At 41.4% G+C, this 21,658-nt stretch overlaps 1 protein-coding gene across 1 annotated transcript; it reads left to right on the top strand.

The window, feature by feature from the left end:
* Positions 1 to 9,096: 9,096 nt before the first annotated feature.
* On the top strand, positions 9,097 to 21,160 carry Mrpl15 (mitochondrial ribosomal protein L15). The gene is made up of 5 exons (XM_028773416.1): positions 9,097 to 9,234; positions 10,500 to 10,654; positions 11,591 to 11,756; positions 15,948 to 16,071; positions 16,680 to 21,160. Exons 1-5 carry the CDS (start codon positions 9,130 to 9,132, stop codon positions 17,015 to 17,017), a joined length of 888 nt encoding a protein of 295 aa, XP_028629249.1. The 5' UTR covers positions 9,097 to 9,129; the 3' UTR covers positions 17,018 to 21,160.
* Positions 21,161 to 21,658: the final 498 nt, after the last annotated feature.

Raw genomic sequence — 21,658 nt, forward strand, 5'->3', positions numbered from 1 at the left:
TGCTGTAGACACACCATGCAATGCAGCCCAGTAAGAGAACGACATCCGGAGATCTACCTGCCACCATGCAACACCACAGAAAGCTACATGTGCAGGCTGTAGACACCTGCTTGTAGAGGCCTGCTCATGGCCATGCCACTCTGCCTTGGCAGGGTAAGTCATCCAGAGGACTACCCACAGCAGGAGCCACTACAATGTCAACTCTGTGGTGGACAAATGGGAGAGAAAGAAAAGTAGTGGAAAAGTTTGAGGATTATGAAGAGAGATGGAACTGGAGATGGAAGGGTGGAGGGGAATAGCCTGTTGTGGGTAGCAGACCCTACCACTTGAGGCCATGGTGAAGTCCTTGCTCATGCTGCTTCTAATGTAGTGAAGGTGTTGAAGTCCTTGGCTCATATTATTATCAGAGACTAAGCAAATGTTCCTGGCCTGGGCAGCCACCTGGAACTACATAGATGTTCAAGGGCTGTGCAGAACTGGCCCTGGCCCTCACTGGCTGTGAAATTCAGGAAAGCTGACCCTGTACAGCCAGTGCAGGGGCAATTTCATATTGAGCCCTCCAATTCTCCTTGGAACTCTCCTTTATTTGTGATTAAAAAGAGAATCTGGTAAGTGGAGACTATTGTAAGACCTATGAAAGGTCAATGAAACTATGGAATTAATGGGGACTTTACAAGCCAGATTACTTATACCATCTGCTATCCCCTCTAATATAAGATTGTACTAGACTTAAAGAACTGCTTTTATAACATTCCCCTTCATTCCCAAGATCGCAAGTGATTTACCTTTAGTGTTCCTTCTACCCACTTTAAAGAACCTATGAGGAGATACCATTGAAAAGTTTTACCACAGGGCATGGCTAGTAGTCCCACATTGTGCCAAAAGTCTGTAGCTCAAGCAATTGACATTGTTAGAGGTTTATATCCACATGTGTATATAGCTCATTATATGGATGATATATCGTTAGTGGACAAAAATGAAGGTCCTTTGCTGCAAACCTAAGCCCAATTACAACAAGCATTGAAAGAAAAAGGGTTGGTTATTGCTTAAGAGAAAATTCAGTGTGAGCCCACCCATAAGTATTTAGGACACCAATTATATCCAAAAATTATTTTACCTCAAAAATACAGCTGAGAAAAGATATCAATTTTAAATGATTTTCAGAAATATTAGGAGATAGAAAGTGGTTTAGACAATTCTTAAAGATAACTATAGAAAAATTAAAGGTCTTATTTGACATCTTAAAAGGAGATTCTGATCCTTTATCTCCACAGTCTGTAACTAAGGCAGGCTATCAAGCATTGTTTATAGACAAAAAGGATATAGAACAAGTAATTCGTTGTGTTGACTATGCTAGGTTTTGGGAAGCTTTTATTTTACCCACTTCTCATATGCCTACTGCAGTGTTGTGGCAGACTGAACCCTTACTCTGGGTATATCTGCCAGTCTCTCCTGCTAAAGTAGTTGCTCCTGACCATGAAGTGGTTGCCATGTTTGTACAACTATCCAGGGAAGAATCACCCAAATGTTTTTTAAGGATCCGAATGAAATCCTTGTACCTTCTACTAAATTGCAAATTGGTGCCCTCTATCAAAAACACAGATGTTTGGCCTATGATTTTGCCAATATCTCAGGAAAAACTGATAATCATCACCCTTGCCATAAATTACTATAATTTGCTAGTCTTCATAAGTTTGTATTTGCCCATAATTTGAGCACTATTCCTATAAAACAAGCTGCTTTAGTCTTTACTGATGGATCCTCTAATGGAAGTGCTGCCTATATATTGGATTAAAAAAAGTTAACTTTGCAGTTTGAACCTACATCTGCTCAGGTCATTGAATTAAAAGCACTTGTAGTTGTTCAAAGTTCAAACTTTTGGGACAGTCTCCTTTTAATTTCTATACAGATAGCCAATACATCACTGGGCTTTACTAATATTGGAGGTTGTTTCTTATCTAAATCCTCATAATAGTCAAATTTTTCAATTGTTTCAGCAAATTCAATCTAGCATGAGGCACAAAATCATCCATACTATGTGGAGCACATCAGGGCCCATACTGACCTCCCTGGTTCCCTGTCTGAGAGAAATTCAGCAGCAGATGCATTAACTTGTATGGCTACCATTTCTCTAACAAAGTCTGAACGTGCTCAATGATCACAAGCTCTTCATCATCAAAATAGCAACAGCTTTAGAAGGCAATTTTAAATTTCTTGAGTAGCTTCTTGAGCCATCACAATGTTCTCAGTGCCCACACCTTTTTTTTTAATTGTTGATCATTCTATTCGTTTACATCTCAAATAATAACCCACTTCCCCGATACCTCCTCCATCAACCCCCCATCCCATGATATCCCGCTTCCCAGTTACCCCTCTGCCACCTCCCCCATATCCCACATCTGCCTTTCCACCTTCCTTTTGCCCATTTGAGAGTGCTCCCCCACCCACTCACACTCTCCCACACCACTGCTCCAGCATCTCCCTACTCTGGGGCATCAAACCTCCCCAGTACCAAGGGCTTCCCCTCTTGTTGCTGTTGGGCAAGGCCATCCTCTGCTACATATGTATCTGGAGCCAAAGATCCCTTTAGGTACACTCCTTGGTTGGCAGTCTAGTCTCTGGGAGAACTGGGTGGTCAGGCCAGCCTATGTTGTTCTTCCAATGGGGTTACAATCCCCCTCAGCTTCTCCAGTCCTTCCACGAGCTTCCGCCATCAAGTTCCCTGATTTCAGCCTGATGGTTGGCTCCAAGCATCCACCTCTGCATTAGTCAGTTGCTGGCTGGACCTCCACAGGAGCTGCTACACTTGGTTACTGTCTGCAAGTGCCTCTTTACCACACCAAAAGTGTTGGGTTTGGTGTCTGCAAACATGATGTATCCTCAGGTGGAACTGTTCCCCTGTTGGCTCTTCCTTCAGTCTCTATCCATTTTTTTTTTTTTGTCCCTGTTCTTCCGTTGGATAGGAACATTTCTGGCTTAAGAAAACTTTGAGATGAGTGGGTGGCTCCATCTCTCGACCAGGAGCCGTCCCTATCTACTGGAGATGGTCTCCATAGGTTCTATTTCCCCCTTCTCTGCACAGGACGGCTAAGGTCAATGCCATGGGGTCCTGGGAGCCTCCCGTTTCTCTGGTGTCTGGGATCCTCTAGTGGCTATCCCCAGTTCCTCATTCCCCTGCTACCTATTTTTATTTGATTTCTTGACCCTCTGTACCTCTGTCGAGTCTCCTACAGATTCTGATATTGCCCCCTTATTTCCTCCTTTTCCTTTCTCCATCCCTTGTCTCCCTCTCCTTCCATCTCCCACAATTGTCCTGTTTCCCACTCAATGTAGGACTAAAGCATCCGCCCCCTGATCTTCTTTCCTTCTATGCTACAGATGGTCTGTAGGTTGTATCATATGCATTGTGAGCGTTTGGGTGAGGATCCACTTATTAGTGAGTGCATACCACGTGTGTTCTTTTGTGTCTGGGTTACCTCACTCAGGATGATGTTTTCTAGTTCCACCCATTTGCCTGAGAATTTCATGCAGTCATTGTTTTAATCGCTGCATCATACTCCATTGTGTAAATGTACCACATTTTCTGCACCCATTCTTCTGTTGAAGGACATCTGGGTTGTTTCCAGCTTCTGGCTATTATAAATAAGGCTGCTATGAACATAGTGGAGCATACGTCCTTGTTATATGTTGGAGCATCTTTTGGGTATATGCCCAGGAGTTGTATAGCTGGGTCCTCAGGTAATAGTATATCTAATTTTCTGAGTAACCACCAGACTGAACAGGATCCAGCATTTTGCTGCCCACATATCTCTATAGTCCAGTATGGTGTAAATCTGCTTGGACTAGTGGCAAGTGGATGTTACTTACATTCCTAACTTTGGGAAGCTAACGTATATTCATGTCATGATAGATATATATTCAGGATTCATATGTGCATCTGCCTTGACAGGAAAGCTACTAAGCATGTTATAACTCATTGCTTAAAATGCTTCACTATTTTAGACTTCCCTAAAATAAAAACTGGCAATGGCACTGGATATACTAGTAAAGCCTTTCAAATCTATTGTCAGCAATTCAATATTGTCCACAAAACAAGAATTCTCTGTAATTTACAAGGGCAAGAGATTGTGGAAAGAGCTCATGGAGTACTGAAACAACAATTGCTAAAAGTAAAAGAAGGAGAAATATACCCCTGCCCCCATACCATATAACTATCTTCATCATGCTCTATTTATTTAAAAATTTCTGACATTGATACAGCAGGTAAATCAGCCTCTGAACATTTCTGGCATCCTCAAACCCAACATCATTTTGCTAATGTTAGATGGAAAGATCTGACAGAACTATGTCATGGGCCTGATCCTATATTGATGTGGGGACGAGGTTACGAATGTGTTTTCTCACAAGATGCTGAAGGAGCATGGTGGCTGCCAGAGTGATTGGTGAGACATGCTGATGCCGGGACAAAGAATGATGCTGATCCTCATCTTGCTGAATGACCTGACGATGGCAACAGGGAAGCTAGCTGTATTTGGCATATGTTTCTGACCCACCTTTACTGCATCCTTCTGTATGGTCAAGGCCAGAAGTACTTATGACCTCTAATAATAATACTCAGCTGTTAGGATTTCCTTGGACTGAGAGTAAAATTATTTCAAATTAGTGAGTTAGATTGCTATGGGTTGGGGCCTACCTATTTGTTTTATTAGAAATAATACCAATGCTGGATGTGTTTCTGTGCACCCTAAGACTTGGAAGAAGAATATCTCTAAGACTGTAATTCAAAGCATTAAGATGGGAATGCCTATATCTCAGACTGGACAAGCTGCCTTACCTCAGGCTTTTAGACCTTGAGGGACAGAGAACATGGAGACCATGGAACCTGCCTTAAAAAAATTAATCAAATGGAGACATTGTTATAATGACCCTCCTGTTTCCTTTAATGGGACCATTTATTCTGACTCAATCATAGACTGGTCTGGAAATCAATCCAATATTGGACAAAAGGAAATAACAGTGGACACTTGTAGGACTGGTTCTGAACATTTTCAGAGAAATATTTGGAAATTGGCAGCTGCATTGTATGATGTTTTGTTTGCTGTGGATAAAAATGGAACTGATTCTGGGGTTAAGGGAAATGTAACATCCTGAATTACCTAATCTTTTACTAATTAGGAATGTTACCTTTGTTATAGGCTCTGAATATGAGTTCAGTGTTTCTTGTTTTAATTGTCTTTTGTCCAGTTGGGTTTCTGTACTCTTTGATGGTCAATCTGTAATGATAGTACATCAACCAGATTTTATTATGATTTTATTATGATTCCTGTAAATTTATCTGAACGCTGGCATTCTTAAAAAGGCTTACAAATACTGGAAGAATTAGGTTATGCTCTGGCAAGGAGCAAATGTACAGCTGGGCTGATCATTGTCAGTGTTGTTGCTCTTGTAACACTTACAGCCAGTGCTGCTATTTCTGCATTGGCTTTCACACAAGAGGTACAAACAGCTAGTTTTTGTTAATCATCTTGCTGAAAATTTAACCAATGCCCTGAGGTTACAAGAGGATTTGGATAAACAGCTAGAACAAAGAATTGATACATCATATGATATACTGCAGATCATGGGAGATGAGGTACAAGGTGTGAAAGTTAGAAGCCATTTAGACTGTCATGCTTGGTATCTATGGATTTGTATAACTCCGAAAATGTATAATGGGAATCAGCATAATTGGACCAAGTAAAAAGGCACCTTCAAGGTATATGGCATGCTACTAATACTTCTTTAGATTTATTAGCCCTGGATAAGGAGATATAAAGTTTAAGAAATGCAAAGCCTTTATGTTTTGACACTGCTGGCATTTCAAATGATATTCTGAAAAAGTTACAGGCTGGTTTTCCTTCATGGTCCTTATCTACATCTCTCTTATTAGGCATAGCAGAACTTGACTTTATGGTCCTTTTGACAGCATGTCTATTAACCGTTCTTTTGAGAGGAATCATCAGAGTTTTTATAGATGTCAAAACAGAGTTACATAATTCAAGCTCCAATGTCTTCCCTAGCAGAAGTTGATCGTCAATGATCATCTTGAATACCTTCTCAATCTAAGATAGGCCACGAACACAAGATTACTTGTGTGCCAATGACAGATAAGAACTGTGTTTTTGGATGGCAATCTAAGACAGGCACAACTTTCTACTCCATGACTGATAAGGAAAGTAGTTCTTATAGATAAAAAAAAAGAACAGGTAAGATTCTCTTAGATGTCTAAAACAAATAGGGCATGAAAACTAGAATTCCTGTACAGATGACAGGTAAGGTCCATACTTCTTGATGGGATGCTTAAAACAGGCACAATCTCTATGCACCAATAGCTGAGACAGCTTTGGCTTGTATATAAAAAAGGGGTACATGAAGGGAGCACATCCAGACTTAACTTTGGCTGACTTCTTGCTTGTGATTAATCATGAATGAGTCTGCCAACATCTGTCTTTGTTTTTATTTAAAATGTGCATTATATCCTACCAAGTTCCTCTGCTAATGAAGACCCACACTCAGGGGAGACCCTCACTCAAGTCTCGGGATATCACGACCATCCAATAACTCGCAAGACATCGAAACTGGATGCAAACAGCAGAGGCTTTACTCAGGAGAAACAGCCGGCTGTTGGTCATTCGTATGCTCACGCAGGAGCTGAATTGACAAGGACAGCCAGTCTGAGGAGGGTTTTTAAAGGGGAAAACCACAAACCAGGGGATGAGGAGGGGGCGAGGGGGTTGCTAAGGAGACATAACATAAAAATAGCGGAAAATTCCAGAGAAACCCAACCTATGTGAGTCAAGGTCATGTGGAAAACACTCTGTATACTCATTCTTCTCAGAAATTAGGTTCTGTCCTGTCACGTCACTGTGGCCTTGCCCTGTCACTGTGGCCTTGCCCTGTCACTGTGGTCCTGCCCTGTCACTGTGGTCCTGCCTTGTCACTGTGGTCCTGCCTTGTCACTGTGGTCACCAGCTTCCTGGTTCCACGTAGATGACTTGCATTCTTCTCTTTTTGTGGTTCGCTGGTTCGAAAATTACCCATGCCCTTAAAAGAAAACCCTAAAAAGAATCTATATATGCTTTCTATAAAATGATCTTTATAATTTTTTCATTCTATACTTACACATACATCTTTGACAGACTGTCCAAGCCTGAAGGAAATGGCTTTAGTCAAACGTAGTTACTGTGTACCATAAACTCACTACATAAGTATTTGTGTTTGTTGTTTAACTTCCTGGAATTGGTCATACTTTCTGTTGCTTGCCTTTAAAAGACACTGAGAAAGTAAACTTGCTGCTAGCAGTGGTATTGACCAGCAGCCCTCCCATCTCAGTCTCTTGCTTCTTCTTTCTGCCTTTTCTATAATCATTCCCATACTCCAAGTAGTGGGTCTTTCTTTCTTTCTTTCTTTCTTTCTTTCCTTCTTTCTTTTTTTGTTTTGTTTTTCAAGACAGGGTTTCTCTGTATAGCCCTGGCTGTCCTGGAACTCACTCTGTAGACCAGGCTGGCCTCGAACTCAGAAATCCACCTGTCTCTGCCTCCCAAGTGCTGGGATTATAGGCGTGCGCCACTACCGCCTGGCAAATATTTGTTTAGTTTTTTTTTTTTTTTATATGTGTGAGTACACTGTCGCTGTCTTCAGACACACCAGAAGAGGGCATTGGATTCCATTACAGATGGTTGTGAGCCACCATGTGGTTGCTGGGATTTGAACTCAGGACCTCTGGAAGAGCAGTCAGTGCTCTTAACCACTGAGCCATGTCTCCAGCCAAGTAGTGGTTTTTATGTTGACTGACCAGCAGGCTCTGGTACCAGGCCCAGATCCATGGTTTTGAATTATCCCACCGCAAAATCTGCTTCATATATGACTTGTTGGAACATGTGAAAGGGCTAGCCCTGCTGATCCAAAGCTGCAGGATCTCAATGACATAGGACAACAGCAGGATAGCTGAGAGGAGTCCCTGTGAGGATCCAATATTGGTGTAGCAGAAGCCAGACACCTAGAACCAGACCAATGACACATTGAAACGTACATTTGCAAGTAAGAGTGTGTGGACAAAAGGGTATACTCTAAGACACACTGTGACACACAACAGCTTTCACAATGAGATGTTTTCTAAACTTTATTTGTATTTTTTGTTTTTTTGTGGGGGAGGTTCCAAGGCCACAAAGGCCAGAAAGAATCAATAAAAAGTAAAACAAAAAAGGTTGAGTTAGAAACAGCTGGTCATTACAAATTGTTTTCCTTTCACTACGTAAGTGTTAGAGCTAGTAGGAGCAATTCTCCAACAATGGCAAAAGAATATATAAAGGAACACATTTTTTTCTATGCTACTTGTATTAAGACAGTTCTTAAAATCATTTAATTTGGGGAGTCAAATGCTTGTTTGACAGTTTAAATTCATTAGCTTTGAATCCCAGCTATACCAAGCCTGTTGTGACAGTTGAGTCGATCTGATTGGCATGGCCACACCTTTCTTCTAGGGTGGTTGTTTATATGAATCTGGTAAGGCTAACTTTAACTCTGTTTCTGGCATACAGCAGGTGCTATGTATGGCCCCCATCATTAACTGCAAGGTATGCAATTCGGTGATAGTTGGAAAGCTGGACGATGCCCCAGAAAAGTTCAGCTTGAACCTAATTAGACAATTAATTTTAGAGCCAAGCACTGCAACATTGAATTACCAAAGTCTCAAAGCTAGAAACTGTTCCCATCATTTTGGATTATTCTTCGTGTCATGAGACCCCACTTTTAAAACAACAAAGAAGCTGAATTTTAACTCAAAAGATCCTCTACTGTACAGCGTGTTTAGTCGTCACAAGGCAGAAGAGAATATTTTCGTTCACAAGACGGTGCCCAAGGTAGAGGATAAAGCACCATCTCACAAAAACCAGTGTAGTTCCCCAAAGTAAAAACCCACTAAGCATGGAAGCCGCAAGACAGAGGCTGCCGACCGGGAAGGCAGTCGCTCTGGAGCACGACAGGGGCGGGGCGGTAGGGCGCTCTGCAGCACGACAGGGGCGGGGCGGGGTCGTAAAGCAACGCGGAGCCTAATTCGCCTCCTTGGCGTCCTTGAAAAGACGGTGGAACATGGCTGGCACGGCGCGCAGCTGCGGGACCAGCCTGGACCTGCTGCGGTCCTTTCCGCGAGTGAGCCTATCCAACCTGAAGCCCAGTCTCAACTCCAGAAAACGGGTAAATGCTTGGGGGGCGGTGCGGGGAATGCAAGGTCCGCGTCACGCTGGCGAAGGACTCGTGTGGGCGCCTGGCTCCCTTCCGCGTGCGCCCAGTATTAAAGCATAAAGATGTTAAGCAGGCAGAGGGGCGCACACTCGGGAACTGCGGAATAATTCGCCCAAAATTGCGTTTAAATTGAAGTGCTTAGCAAGAGCCTATCATCGTTATAAAAATTGTAATGGATTTTCTACACTTCAGCTGTCCAATGTGCAACCCAGGGTGCAACTAGAAAAGCTGTTGTCCGTCGACTTTTATTGTGACTCAATATACTGCTTTTGGGTGTTTACAAAGTAAATTAAGGGAAAGATGTTACGGAAAACACCGAAAAGACTACCCGACTCTCTCCTGTTATAATTAGCTAATTTTTTATGTTCTGGTGCAGTTCCGGTAGGCTCAGGTTAAAGGGGGAGGGAGGCGGAGGGCTTTGGAAGACAGGTCACAATTCTTCGTTTCTGTGGAAATTACAGCTTCATGAGGAACTTACCCAAGCAGTTAGTCATTTCACAACAGTTGTACAGTTCTGTGAAGGGGGACAAGAAGTCAGAGTTGCCAGGAGATTTATCTTTTAGGAATTTAGAATGCGTCCCTACCACAAAATGGAGCCATATGTGATATAATTACGTATTTACAATTAATTTAAAAATAAGACTTTTAATATCACTCAAGCCTCATTTTGGCTGTTTAGTTCTAGGATTTTCTTTTTCCGTATAATCCGCTTTCTACTGAGGACTGAATTTAGGCCCTTAGCTTGTTTCTTGTTTATTCAAGCACACTACCATTGAGGTGTAACCCCAAACCCTTTTCCGCCTTTTAAATGCTTTATTCAGAGACAGAGTTTCGGTAAATTGGGAGTTCCTGGCCTTGACCTTATTTGTAGCTCAGGCAGGCCTTGAACTTTGATTCCTCCAGCCTCAACCTACCAGGTAGCAATCACTACGGGAACCTAGCTTATTGTAGAGCTTGTTACTCCTGTTGGATTCCATCCCATCCTTAGAAGTTTGCCTTGTGTTTCGCCTTGTATTTTGGTTACTAGGATTAGCTACATTCTGAGAGAACTATGTTGGTGGAGTGGAAAGATGAGCAAGCAGCTAGAGCGCAGCTTGGCTCACAGCACCTGAGCTCTTGTTCGATGGATAAAGGGCATTAATATGGAATATGCTATGAGGTGAAACACAGTTTTCAGAAATGTATCTGTAGATCTTAACACTCACTTTTTCTTGTAGGAAAGACGTCCAAGAGATCGGAGAAGAGGTAGGAAGTGTGGCAGAGGCCATAAAGGAGAAAGGCAGAGAGGAACCCGGCCGAGGCTGGGCTTTGAGGGAGGGCAGACTCCATTTTACATTCGAATCCCAAAATATGGATTTAATGAAGGACATAGGTAAGGTTGTTTTTCTTTTGAAGTACAAATTCTAATTTCCACTAAGAATTATGTAAGTAATTTGGTAGAAACCTTATGTTTATGTACAAGCAAACTTATGGTATTGTTCCTTTGAATAATTTTTAATAATGTAAATTAATCTATATTGTGTGTATCACTGTGTGTGTCGCTCCCAAAAAAGCATGTTCACATAGATGTTCTACTCAGATCTACAAAATGCTGGTGCTTGCTGTCATAATTCCTGAGATGGTTAGTAATTTTAAAAATGTGTATTTATCTTTCCATATATACATATAACATATATGTAAAGAAATGTGTCTTGCCATATATATTTTTATTTCCATATATATTACCTTTATAAGCATGTATATATTTGAAAAATAGATATATTTAAATAGATGCATATACACAAACACTCCCATATATTATGTATATATACATACATATTATACATAATATGTATATAATACATATGTGTATATGTAATATGTATATGGTACATGTAGTAGCGACTTTTTTTGTGGGGGAGGTTTTTTTTCGAGACAGGGTTTCTCTGTGTAGTCCTGGCTGTCTTGGAACTCACTCTGTAGACCAGGCTAGCCTTGAACTCTCGAACTCAGAAATCCGCCTGCCTCTGCCTCCGAAGTGCTGGGATTAAAGGCGTGCGCCACCACCGCCCGGCAGTAGCGACCATTTTTATTCTATGATGTTATTTTGAGTTGAACGTCTGTGAGTTATGTGCATGAATGAAGTAAATGTTTAGAAAGGTAAGTTGTTTTCAGGGGAACAAAGGAAGCACTGGTGTTTTATGCATATTTATTGTGCTTATAAGTTTATTTTAGATGATTAGAAATTTGAAGGAAAACACTGCTGATCTGAAGAGGCTAGAGGAAGGTGACTTGGTGTTTACTAATTGTTATATTTCCTGTTTTGCAGTTTCAGGCACCAGTATCAGCCTTTGAGTCTCAGGAGACTACAGTATCTCATTGATTTAGGTCGAGTTGATCCAACTCAACCTATTGACTTAACACAGCTTGTGAATGGGAGAGGCGTGACCGTCCAGCCACGGAAAAGGGACTATGGGGTCCAGCTGGTTGAAGAGGTAACTCTGGACTGGAGTTTTGTCTCTTGTGATGTTTGGTACTATGTAGGTACTCTGCCATACTCAGTAGTCCCTTGTCACCATCTACACACACCACAGCGGTGCTTCACCGTGGACATCGCCAAACTGCACAGACACTATTGTCTTTTCATACAGACCTCTAATAAAGATTAATTTATAAGTTAGACATAGTAGAAGGTTAGAAATTAATTGTTATAGTTCTTAGTAGCCTTAAGTTATGACTCTGTTAAATGGAGAACTTCCATCTCTCTACTTCAGGTACACACTTTATGGTTCTTCTTTGTCATATCCGAACTGTCAGCATCACTGCTCTTTTGTACACTGGGGCCTTCATAAGTAAGATAAGGAATAACTGCACACAGCATGGTGATACTGTTCAGACTAATGGATGGGTACTGTATAAAGTGTGAGAATGATATAATAAGGTGGGATTCGTGTCTGGGAAGGATGGGGTGGAGCAACATGAGACCTCAGCATGCTACTCGATACAATTTAAACCTAAGACGTGCTGGAGATACACTTCCAGCCTGTTTAGGGTCTTGGTTTGATTCCTAGCTCTGCAGAAAGACTTACGACTTGTGGAGGACTGCCAACCAGTGACTAAAACTGTGAAAGGTGAATCTGAGAGACTGCTTAATCAACATCCCTTCTTGGGGCCTGGAGAGATACATGAGTGGTCAAAGACACTGGCTGTTGGAGGACCCGGGTTCAAGTCTCAGTATCCATATGGTACTCAAAATTTTAACTGCAGTCCCAGGAGATCTTCCACACTTTGCTGGTCTCGATGGGAATTGCATACACATGGGGTACAGACATTCATACAGACAATATACTTACACATAGATTAAAAATAAAACACAAATCCAAAATTCTAGTTCACACTAGCTGTGGTTTTAGAAGGTTGATGTACATTCAGAGCATAGCTCTGTGTGTCTGTACAGCTTTTTCCCTATTTTTTTATTTTTTTTTGTTTCACCTGTCAATATAAGGAAGTTCAATTAAATTTAAAAGAATTTTTTTTAAAGATTTATTTATTTTATTTATGAGTTCACTGTAGCTGTCTTTAGACACACCAGAAGAGGGCATCGAATCTCATTATGGATGGTTGTGAGCCACCATGTGGTTGCTGGGAATTGAACTCAGGACCTCTGGAAGAGCAGTCAGTGCTCTTAACCGCTGAGCCATCTCTCCAGCCCCTTAAAATAATTTTTTTTTAGATTTCTTTATGTACATAAGGATGTTGTCTATGTTCATGTATACCGTACGTACCCACAGAGTTCAGCAGAGGATATTAGGTCCCCCGGAACTGGAGTTAAAGATAGTTGTGAGCCACTGTGTGGATAACAGAAACCAAACCCCAGCCTCCAGAGCATCAAGAACTCTTAACCTCTAATTTCTCTCTCAGCCTCAGGGAAGATGTTTCTGGAGTTAATTTGTTGTGAGGTGGGATAGCTTTGGCAGGCTGTTTTGGAACTCATGGTCTGGACCTGGTCGACTCCTGCCCTTCCTGTTGAGCACGGGGGTGACAGGGATGTGTGTGGGCTCCATCTGTCTTGGACTTGTTCACGTGACTTCACCCTTAAAAATAGTTTACTACATTGCAGATTGGCAGGAGCTAACCAGGAGATCAGGTGCAGCCAGCGGCCCTGGTCCCTCTCTTAGAAGCACACTCTGTGTCTGCCTTTTCCAACCCAAGGCATTTCTCTTTATATTGTTTTTATTTTATGTGTGAGTGTTTTGCCTGCCATGTACCATGTGTGTACCTGAAGCCAGATGAAGCTTTTTATCCCCTAGAGATGGTTGTGAGCCACCGTATGGGTGCTGAGAATAAAACTCTGGCCCTCTGGAAGAGCAGCGAGTGCCATTAACCATCTCTTCAGCCTCTCAAATAATTTTTCTTAATATTTGGTCCAAAACTGCACTTACACGTTGTTGTCTTTTTCACTGTGACCAAGCCCTGCGCTGATAGACAGACACTTTGTTACAGTTTCAGTGGTGTCGGGTCTTAGCTCTGAAAGTTACTTAATATTTATGGAATGAATTAAATCCTGTTTCAGCTTCAGTAAAAAATTGCTGTTATATGGATTGAACAACAGTTCATAAGCAAATTAACTACATAGCTAAGTAGGTAACTTAGTGTCCACTAGAGGGAAGCATATGTCCATGGAAGAATCTTTTAAATTCCTTTGAGACTGTGAACCTAAGGTAAGAGTTTTCCTGGTAAACGTGGTAGATCACACTTGTGATCCCAGCACTTGAGAAACCACTGCAGGAGTGTGGCTGAATGTTTAAGACTACCATGAGCTATGTATGAGTTCTAGGCCAGCTTTGGCTGCACTTAAAAACCCTGTCCTAAAACAAAACAAAACAAAACCTAATCAAATCACAAACAGAGGACTTTATTTGGAAAAGCAGTATCAAAGATGTGATTGAGCCTCAATATTTTACTTTGGATGTGTAAAGAAAAAGATATATTTCTATTTCCTAGAAAAACCCATGACACATCTTGGCTGCACATCTCCTCACGGTTCAGGCATGCCTGTATTATGCTGGCAGACATTATCCTGAAAATCATACCCTGAGGGCGATGGTTGAAATGTACACACACACTTACAGCTTGTCCATTGTCTTTTCTGAATTTAAATTTGCAAGTAAATAGTAGATAAATGCTATGATTAGTAAGCACAGAATTATTTGGGAATATATATTCTTAAGGAAAATAAATGGAACTTGACTTGTAGACCTCCCTAAAAATGCAGTTTATAATACTTAAAATACTGAAACCAGAGCCAGAATAATGAGATGTGTTAAGTAGCCTACAGAGTAGTAATTAAAAAAACAAAAGAAACAAAACCACATTAATAATCAAATCCCTAGTTCTGAATTGAAAGTCTATTGATTATAAATATACACTTTTATGGAATATAAAAAGTAAGAAACTTGCCGGGCGGTGGTGGCCTTTAATCCCAGCACTTGGGAGGCAGAGGCAGGCAGATTTCTGAGTTCGAGGCCAGCCTGGTCTACAGAGTGAGTTCCAGGACAGCCAGGGCTACACAGAGAAACCCTGTCTCGAAAAACCAAAAAAAAAAAAAAACAAAAAAAAAAAGTGCTGGGATTAAAGGCATGCGCCACCACTGCCCGGCTTTGTTTATGTTTTATTATTAAAATTTTAAACATATTTTATGCGTGCATGTATTTTACTTACATATATGTCTGTGCACCCCATATGTGCCTATTACCTGGAGAGGTCAGAAGAGGGGCATAGGCATTGGATCTCCTGGAACTGGAGTTACATATGGTTATGAGCTACCATGTGGGTGCTGGAAAGTAAATCCGGATCCTCTGGAAGAACAACCAGTATTCTTAACTGCTGAACCATCTCTCCAGTCTCAGGGTGATTTATTTTTAGTCTATATAATGTAGCATAATCTTATGAGTAAGAATAGAGATAGGCTGGTAAAATGGCTTAATGAGTAAAGGCCGCTTGACCTAGAGACATGTGTTTAATCCCTGGAATCCATGTAAAGGTGAAAAGGGAGAACCACAAAATTGTCTTCTGACTTGTACATGTACATGCTGCATGCTGTGATCAACCCCCCCCCACACACACGCACAAAGATAGAGATATATGTTTTGAAAGATCACATATTTTGAAGCTAGCCTGGTCTACAGAGTGAGTTCCAGGACAGCCAGGGCTACACAGAGAAACCCTGTCTCGAAAAACCAAAAAAAAAAGAAAGAAAAAGAAAGAAAAAAAAAACAGAAAGATCACATATGGTGCTAGGGAGAAGGGAAGACCTTAGGATTCTAGCCTCAGCATGGAAAAGGAAAAATCCTGACTCTGGGTTAGTATCCTAACTTTGTCTTAGGAATTACTTGTCAGCCCATATACCTCATTGTCCCCATCTGAATTCCGTACAGTAATAATCCTAGTTTAGGACTGCAAGGAATGGTTTACTTCTAACAGAGTTTGGGGAATGGATGCTGCTGCCATTCCTACCTGCAGGGCTTGAGAGTGGGCAAAGCACAGTGGAGCCCTAAGCAGAGGTAGTTAGAGATTTGCAGTGCTTTGGAGGGGAAGCATAGCTGAAGACAGACAGTTGTGCTGATTTGCTTTCAGCTAAGCTATTTACAAGCAGGCCTTTTATTTTATTTTTTTAAACATGACAGGGTGCTGATACTTTTGAAGCAAAAGTTAATATTGAGGTGCAGTTGGCTTCCGAATTAGCCATTGCTGCAATTGAAAAAAATGGTGGTGTTGTTACTACAGCCTTCTATGACCCACGAAGTCTAGGTAAGTATGCTCTGGTCAGTTTCTCTCTCTTTATTGCTTACTGTGTTTGTTGGCCAGTGTTTAGTGCTTTGGCAGGACTCAAAGCTGCCCTTTTTTTGGCTTAGGTAACCAAAATGTGCATATCTTCACGGAGACATCAATGTGTACACAGAAATAAAACTAAACAAACAAAAAAAAATCTTAAAAACTTTCAGAGGGGCATTAGCTTAAATATTCTTTCTCTTTCTTGCCTCTTTTTCATCTTCCTTTTTTATTAAGAATGGCTTTTTCCCCCCAATTCCCTAGATAGTACAGTAGGAAGCATTCAGGTTGTGCAAGCCTGACCTGAGTTTGAGCCCATGGTGGAAGGAGCGCTGACTCCTGACAGTTGTCCCTGGATCTCTCCACATGCACAGCACATGTGAAAGCCCCTCCCTGAGAATAATAAAAAAATGAAAAACACTTGAAAAGAATTGTTTCCATTTTGCTTACTCAAGCCTGTTTTACTAAAATGTCCTTGGAATTCAGTTCTCATTTTAGGACGTTTAAAAATCAACAACTAAAAAATGTATAGCAGTTATTACCTATAGAGGCAGTATTTACATCTCTTTCTAAAAATATCTTTTTAGAAATTCTGTGCAAGCCTGTTCCATTCTTTCTGCGGGGACAACCCATTCCAAAAAGAATGCTTCCGCCCGAGGCGCTGGTGCCCTATTACACAGATGCAAAAAACCGGGGCTACCTGGCCGACCCTGCCAAGTTTCCTGAAGCAAGACTTGAGCTCGCCATGAAATATGGCTACGTTCTTCCTGATATCACGAAAGACGAACTCTTCAGAATGCTCAGCACTCGGAAGGATCCAAGGCAGATTTTCTTTGGTCTGGCTCCTGGCTGGGTAGTGAATATGGCAGATAAGAAAATTCTAAAACCTACAAATGAGAATCTTCTCAAGTATTATAGCTCCTGAACTGGTTTCTAGTAAATCAGACTCGTGAGCCAGATGGGATGCATGGATTCTTGTGGGTCTTAAAGCCTTGGGATTGGTACCAGCCTTCACTGTGGTTAAATCTCTTGTTCTTTTTCCATCTTAAATTAAATAGTAGGCAGCAAAAGCTTCATGGAGGGATTGAGCCTTTGATGGTGTATTTTTGAACAATTCAAACAGTGGCAGTCTTTAGAAAAGTGATTAAAAAGAAAAAACTTACTTAAAATTACCTTTCTTTTGGGAGCTGGAGATGGAGCAGTGTGCTTTGATACATGGTTTCTTGGTGTAGCCCTGGCTTCGAACTCACACAGTTCCACCTGCTTCTGCTGGGGTTAAAGGGATGTGCCACTACCGCCCAGCCTGACTTTAAGTAGTTTAAAATGTATTTCTTTACTGTCCCATCTTTTCATGGTCTTTTCTTAACCTACATTTTCTCTTTCATCAGAGTGCAGGGCAGAGATTGATTAGTAGGCCTGGGAGCACTTTACTGTGTGTGGATTTAAGCTAGGCCCTGTTGGCGTTATGTTTTTTAAAGTGGGGTACATCAGACAAGTTATTTCATCTTCCTTAAGCTGAGGTACAGTGTCAGTCTGAAGTAACAAGAGTGTATAACAGACTGCAGAATCTCTTTCCTACCCTTCTTTGCAGTTTAGAGGTTGGACCAGTGCTATACATACTGGAAGACACTGCCCCTCGGCTTCATCTTCAGGTTAGGTACATGAATGACACAGATGCTTCCTGTCTCTGAAGAGAACTTTGTCCGTAGCCTGTCTGTATAGAAATCAGTTTCCTTACACATCCTGTATTGTAACTATGGGGTGTGCTGTAGCCCTAAGTAAGCTGTTGTCTTGCCTCATTGTGCAGGAGGCTTTCCTTTGGTGCTGCAGTTTACAATTGTGGATCTCAGAGATGCTGCCTTCACAGGAAAACTTCTTTACAGGAAGTGAGAGGAAATGAGTCACCTAAGGGGAGACCACATTGCAGCCTTCCATCTCAGAGTGTCCTTTCAGGGTCTTTGGACTCCCCTCCCCCATCCCTTCAAGCCGAATGACTACTTCACATAGGAGAGCTGACAGCCAAACATGGGCTTTCTTCACATTGGTTGTCTGGTGGCATACAGGTGGAAGGAAATTGGAATAGAGTGATAAAGGGAAGAGTAAAAACAGGAAACAGGTGTCTGGTGAAGGAGAATGCTGGCCAGTGTTTATTTGGTGACAGGAACTTTGTCACAAACAGCTGTATCCGGGTTGAGATACTGTAACCTCACAGCTCATTCTCAGCCAAAACAGCACCATCCATAAAGCTCGTCTGGGCTACTATAGCCTTGTGCCATTCACAAGGGCACAGGGAGAGGTCCAGGAGAGGTGGTAGCTGTATGAGTATATCCCTTGAGAATATACCTTTAAAAGCAAGAAGCCTTCAGTGTAGAGCTGTCCTTTTTGGAATGTGGTCTCAGCTGGCCTCAGAATACATGGCTTTGGTGGCCAAGCTCTAAACAACTTGAGTTAATTTGTGTTTTAAAACAATTTTTAGTGCCAGGCATAGTTAGTTGTACACACTTTTAATCTCAGCACCCAGAAGGCAGAAAGGCAGGTGTATCTCTGAGTTTAAGGTCAACCTGGTCTTCAAAGTGAGATCCTATCTCCAAAAAAACAAAGCAAACAACAAACAATTCTAGAGTCCAGGGACAGATGGGCAAAGTGTTGAAGTTTAAATTCTAAAGCCTGTGTGAGCCATGTAGGAGCTTGGCACTGTGTGCATGGGCATCAGAAGACTGGTCAGACCCCTCCAGGCTCAGTGGCCAGCCAGTTTAGCCAAATAGTGAACCTCAGGGTCAGTAAATAAGAAATCTTATATCAAAAAAACCCCAAACAAACAAATAACTAACAATGAGCTTAACAGCTCAGCAGCTATGAGCACTTGGTTCTTGCAGAGGACCCAAGTACAATTTCCAGCACCCGCATGGTAGCTCACAACCATCTGTTTTCCCAATTCCAGGGGACCGGATGCCCTCTTCTGACTTCCATGGGTGCCAGGCAAGATACTCATACATGTAAGATTTTAAAAAAGCCATTGGGAAAAGATATGTGGCCAGCATCTAGTCTCCATGTGTGCCTGCCTGCATCTGCCCCCACACCCCATTTCTAAACTGAGAGGGAAAATTTGTTATGATCTGAGTCCCTGGTCTTTTTTATTAAATGTAACTCACTATTTGGGAAGTAGAAGGTTCTTCATAGAGTGGGAAGTGTCAGATGAGACTAGTACTACTCATTTTACCTAGGGTGGAAGAGAGTGGGCTCTGATGTTAGCGTGAGTGCCAGTGATACCTTGCTGCAGGCAGACCACTACATTGTATAGCTTTGCCTGTTACATGCCTGGAGCTGCAGAGCCATCTGGATGGAACACTTGACTAGGACTTAAAGCAGGACTAGATTTGGGACTTCGGCATACAGTTTATTCTCTGCCTCAGTTTCACTATCGGTGAAATGGAGAGTAAAGTAAAAATTTGGTTATTTTAAAATACAAATTATCTTAAGGATTTTACTACTGTGATCAGTACCATGACCTGTACTGTAATCAAGTTGGGAAGGAAGGGCATTACACTTCCATTGCACTGTTGATCAAGGGAGAAAGCCAGGATAAGAACTCAATCAGGGCAGGATCTGTAGATACCATGGAGGGTGCTGCTTGCTGACTTGCTCCTCATGGCTTGCTCAGGCTGCTTTCTTATAGAACCCAAGATCACAGCCCAGGGAAGGTACCACCAACAATGGTCTGGGTCCTCCCCCATTAATCACTAATTAAGAAAATGCCCTATAGGCTTGCTTACAGCTGGATCTCAGGGAGACATTTTCTTAAATTGAGATTCCTTCATTTCAGATGACTGTTGACATAAAATTAGAACAATTATGAAAGTCGCTAGTGTTTGTAAAGCATGTAGCTCATGGCCTGCTTCATAGGTCTTTAGGGGTGTTGGTGAGTTAGTGTCTCTTCTGGTCCTTATGTAGCTGCCATCCTATGGATGCTACTTCCTTCCCTTTTAGGATTTACATATAGTCTGTGTTTAGCCTTCTGTAAGTCATTCTTGAGTCTCACTATTGAGAAGATGCATGATAGACTTTAGATTGTTTTTAGCAGGAGCTAAAAAATACATTTTGAAGAGGCAACATCACAGAGGCAGAACCTGAGGGTAGAGTTTCTGACTTGATCACTGGTTTACTTTGCAAAACCTTCAAGACCCAGTAACTTCTTTTTCTCTTTCAAAAGCATTTATATAGTTTGTGTATGTTCATGTTACAAAAGGCACACACTTGACAATTAGAAGACAGCCGATGTGAGTTGGTTCTCTTCTTCCACCACCTTCATTCTGGAGATCAAAATCAAGTCATCAGGCTTGGTGGCCTTTACCTGAAGAGCCATCCTGCAGGCCCCTACTAATTCTATAAGCACCTTATCTGTTTGAAGAAGATAGTACAATCGAGAGGGAGAGTTTTAAGGTTATTAGATCTAGGAATTCTGTGTATTGAACAAAACTACAGAAGGGAAGATAAAGGTGCTAGTTGTTTCAGATTTGGGTGCTGTGTTTCTCTGTATATATAGATGATTTTATTTTCACCAATTAAAATTAAGATTCATATATCTTTTTAAAGATTTTTAAGCACTGGAGGTTTGAATTTCATATTTGGCAATGCATTCTAAGCTTTCATTGTGTAAAGGATACACACGTGGAAAATCAGTCTGGGACATTACAGTAACAACAGTGACAATAAACTTTATGGGACAAGGAGATGACTCAGTGGTTAAGAGAACTTGCTGTGCAAGAATGAGGACCTGAGTTTGAATACCCAGCACCTATGTAAAAATTCAGCCATGATTGCACATGCCTGTAACTCTAGCACTGTGGATCGTGAATCCAGGATGATCTGGGGCTTAGGGGTCACCAGCCTAGTGAGAAAGAGGCCTGTCTGCAGGAAATAAAGTGAAAAAATAATAGACACTAGACATCCTCATTTGTTCTGTGCACACCTGGAAATGGGTGCATTCGCCCATGTATGTACAGACACGTATTCCCTTCTCCAAAATACCTTTTTTAAAAAAAATTAAATTTTTATTAATCAAATTGAATTATTTCTTAAAGCTTTCATTTTTTATTTAAAAGTAAACTAATTTTAAATAATGGAAATTTTTTGTTTGAATTTTTTATTTATAAGCTGGTAACTGCATACACATGTATGTATGTTTGTATGTACACACACACACAAACTTGAAAGGGTTGCCAAGGGATTTTTGTTTAAGGTTAGAGTTAAGGCCACTTCATGATATATAACAAGACTGCGTAGTCATCCTCTAGGCTTGATGCTCTTGCTTCCAAATCCTGGCAAAGTTAAAGTACAGGCTGGATTCAGAAATGCTTTCCAACTCAAAGCTTTTCTCCAGGGGAAGAATTGGAGTTTTCCAAGATGAAATCCGCATTTCAGGTTGACAAGGCTTCCCCCTAGTGGCCAAATGCAAGCATTCTTTAGGGAAATTCCAGGTTTGATGAATAATATTAAATATTCATGAGTATTTCTACATTCAACAGTTCTCAAGGGCACACACACACAAGGCACGATGCCAGAGACA

Source organism: Grammomys surdaster, unplaced genomic scaffold, assembly GCF_004785775.1.
Source record: "Grammomys surdaster isolate TR1022 unplaced genomic scaffold, NIH_TR_1.0 226, whole genome shotgun sequence".
Lineage (NCBI taxonomy): Eukaryota > Metazoa > Chordata > Mammalia > Rodentia > Muridae > Grammomys > Grammomys surdaster.

Bases quoted from the DNA above. Each gene is read 5' to 3' on its own strand.
- Mrpl15 (XM_028773416.1), top strand. From the start codon at position 9,130: ATGGCTGGCACGGCGCGCAGCTGCGGGACCAGCCTGGACCTGCTGCGG. The intron at 9,235-10,499 runs GTAAATGCTTGG...TTTTTCTTGTAG, and splicing joins GTCTCAACTCCAGAAAACGG to GAAAGACGTCCAAGAGATCG. The intron at 11,757-15,947 runs GTAACTCTGGAC...TAAACATGACAG, and splicing joins GGGTCCAGCTGGTTGAAGAG to GGTGCTGATACTTTTGAAGC.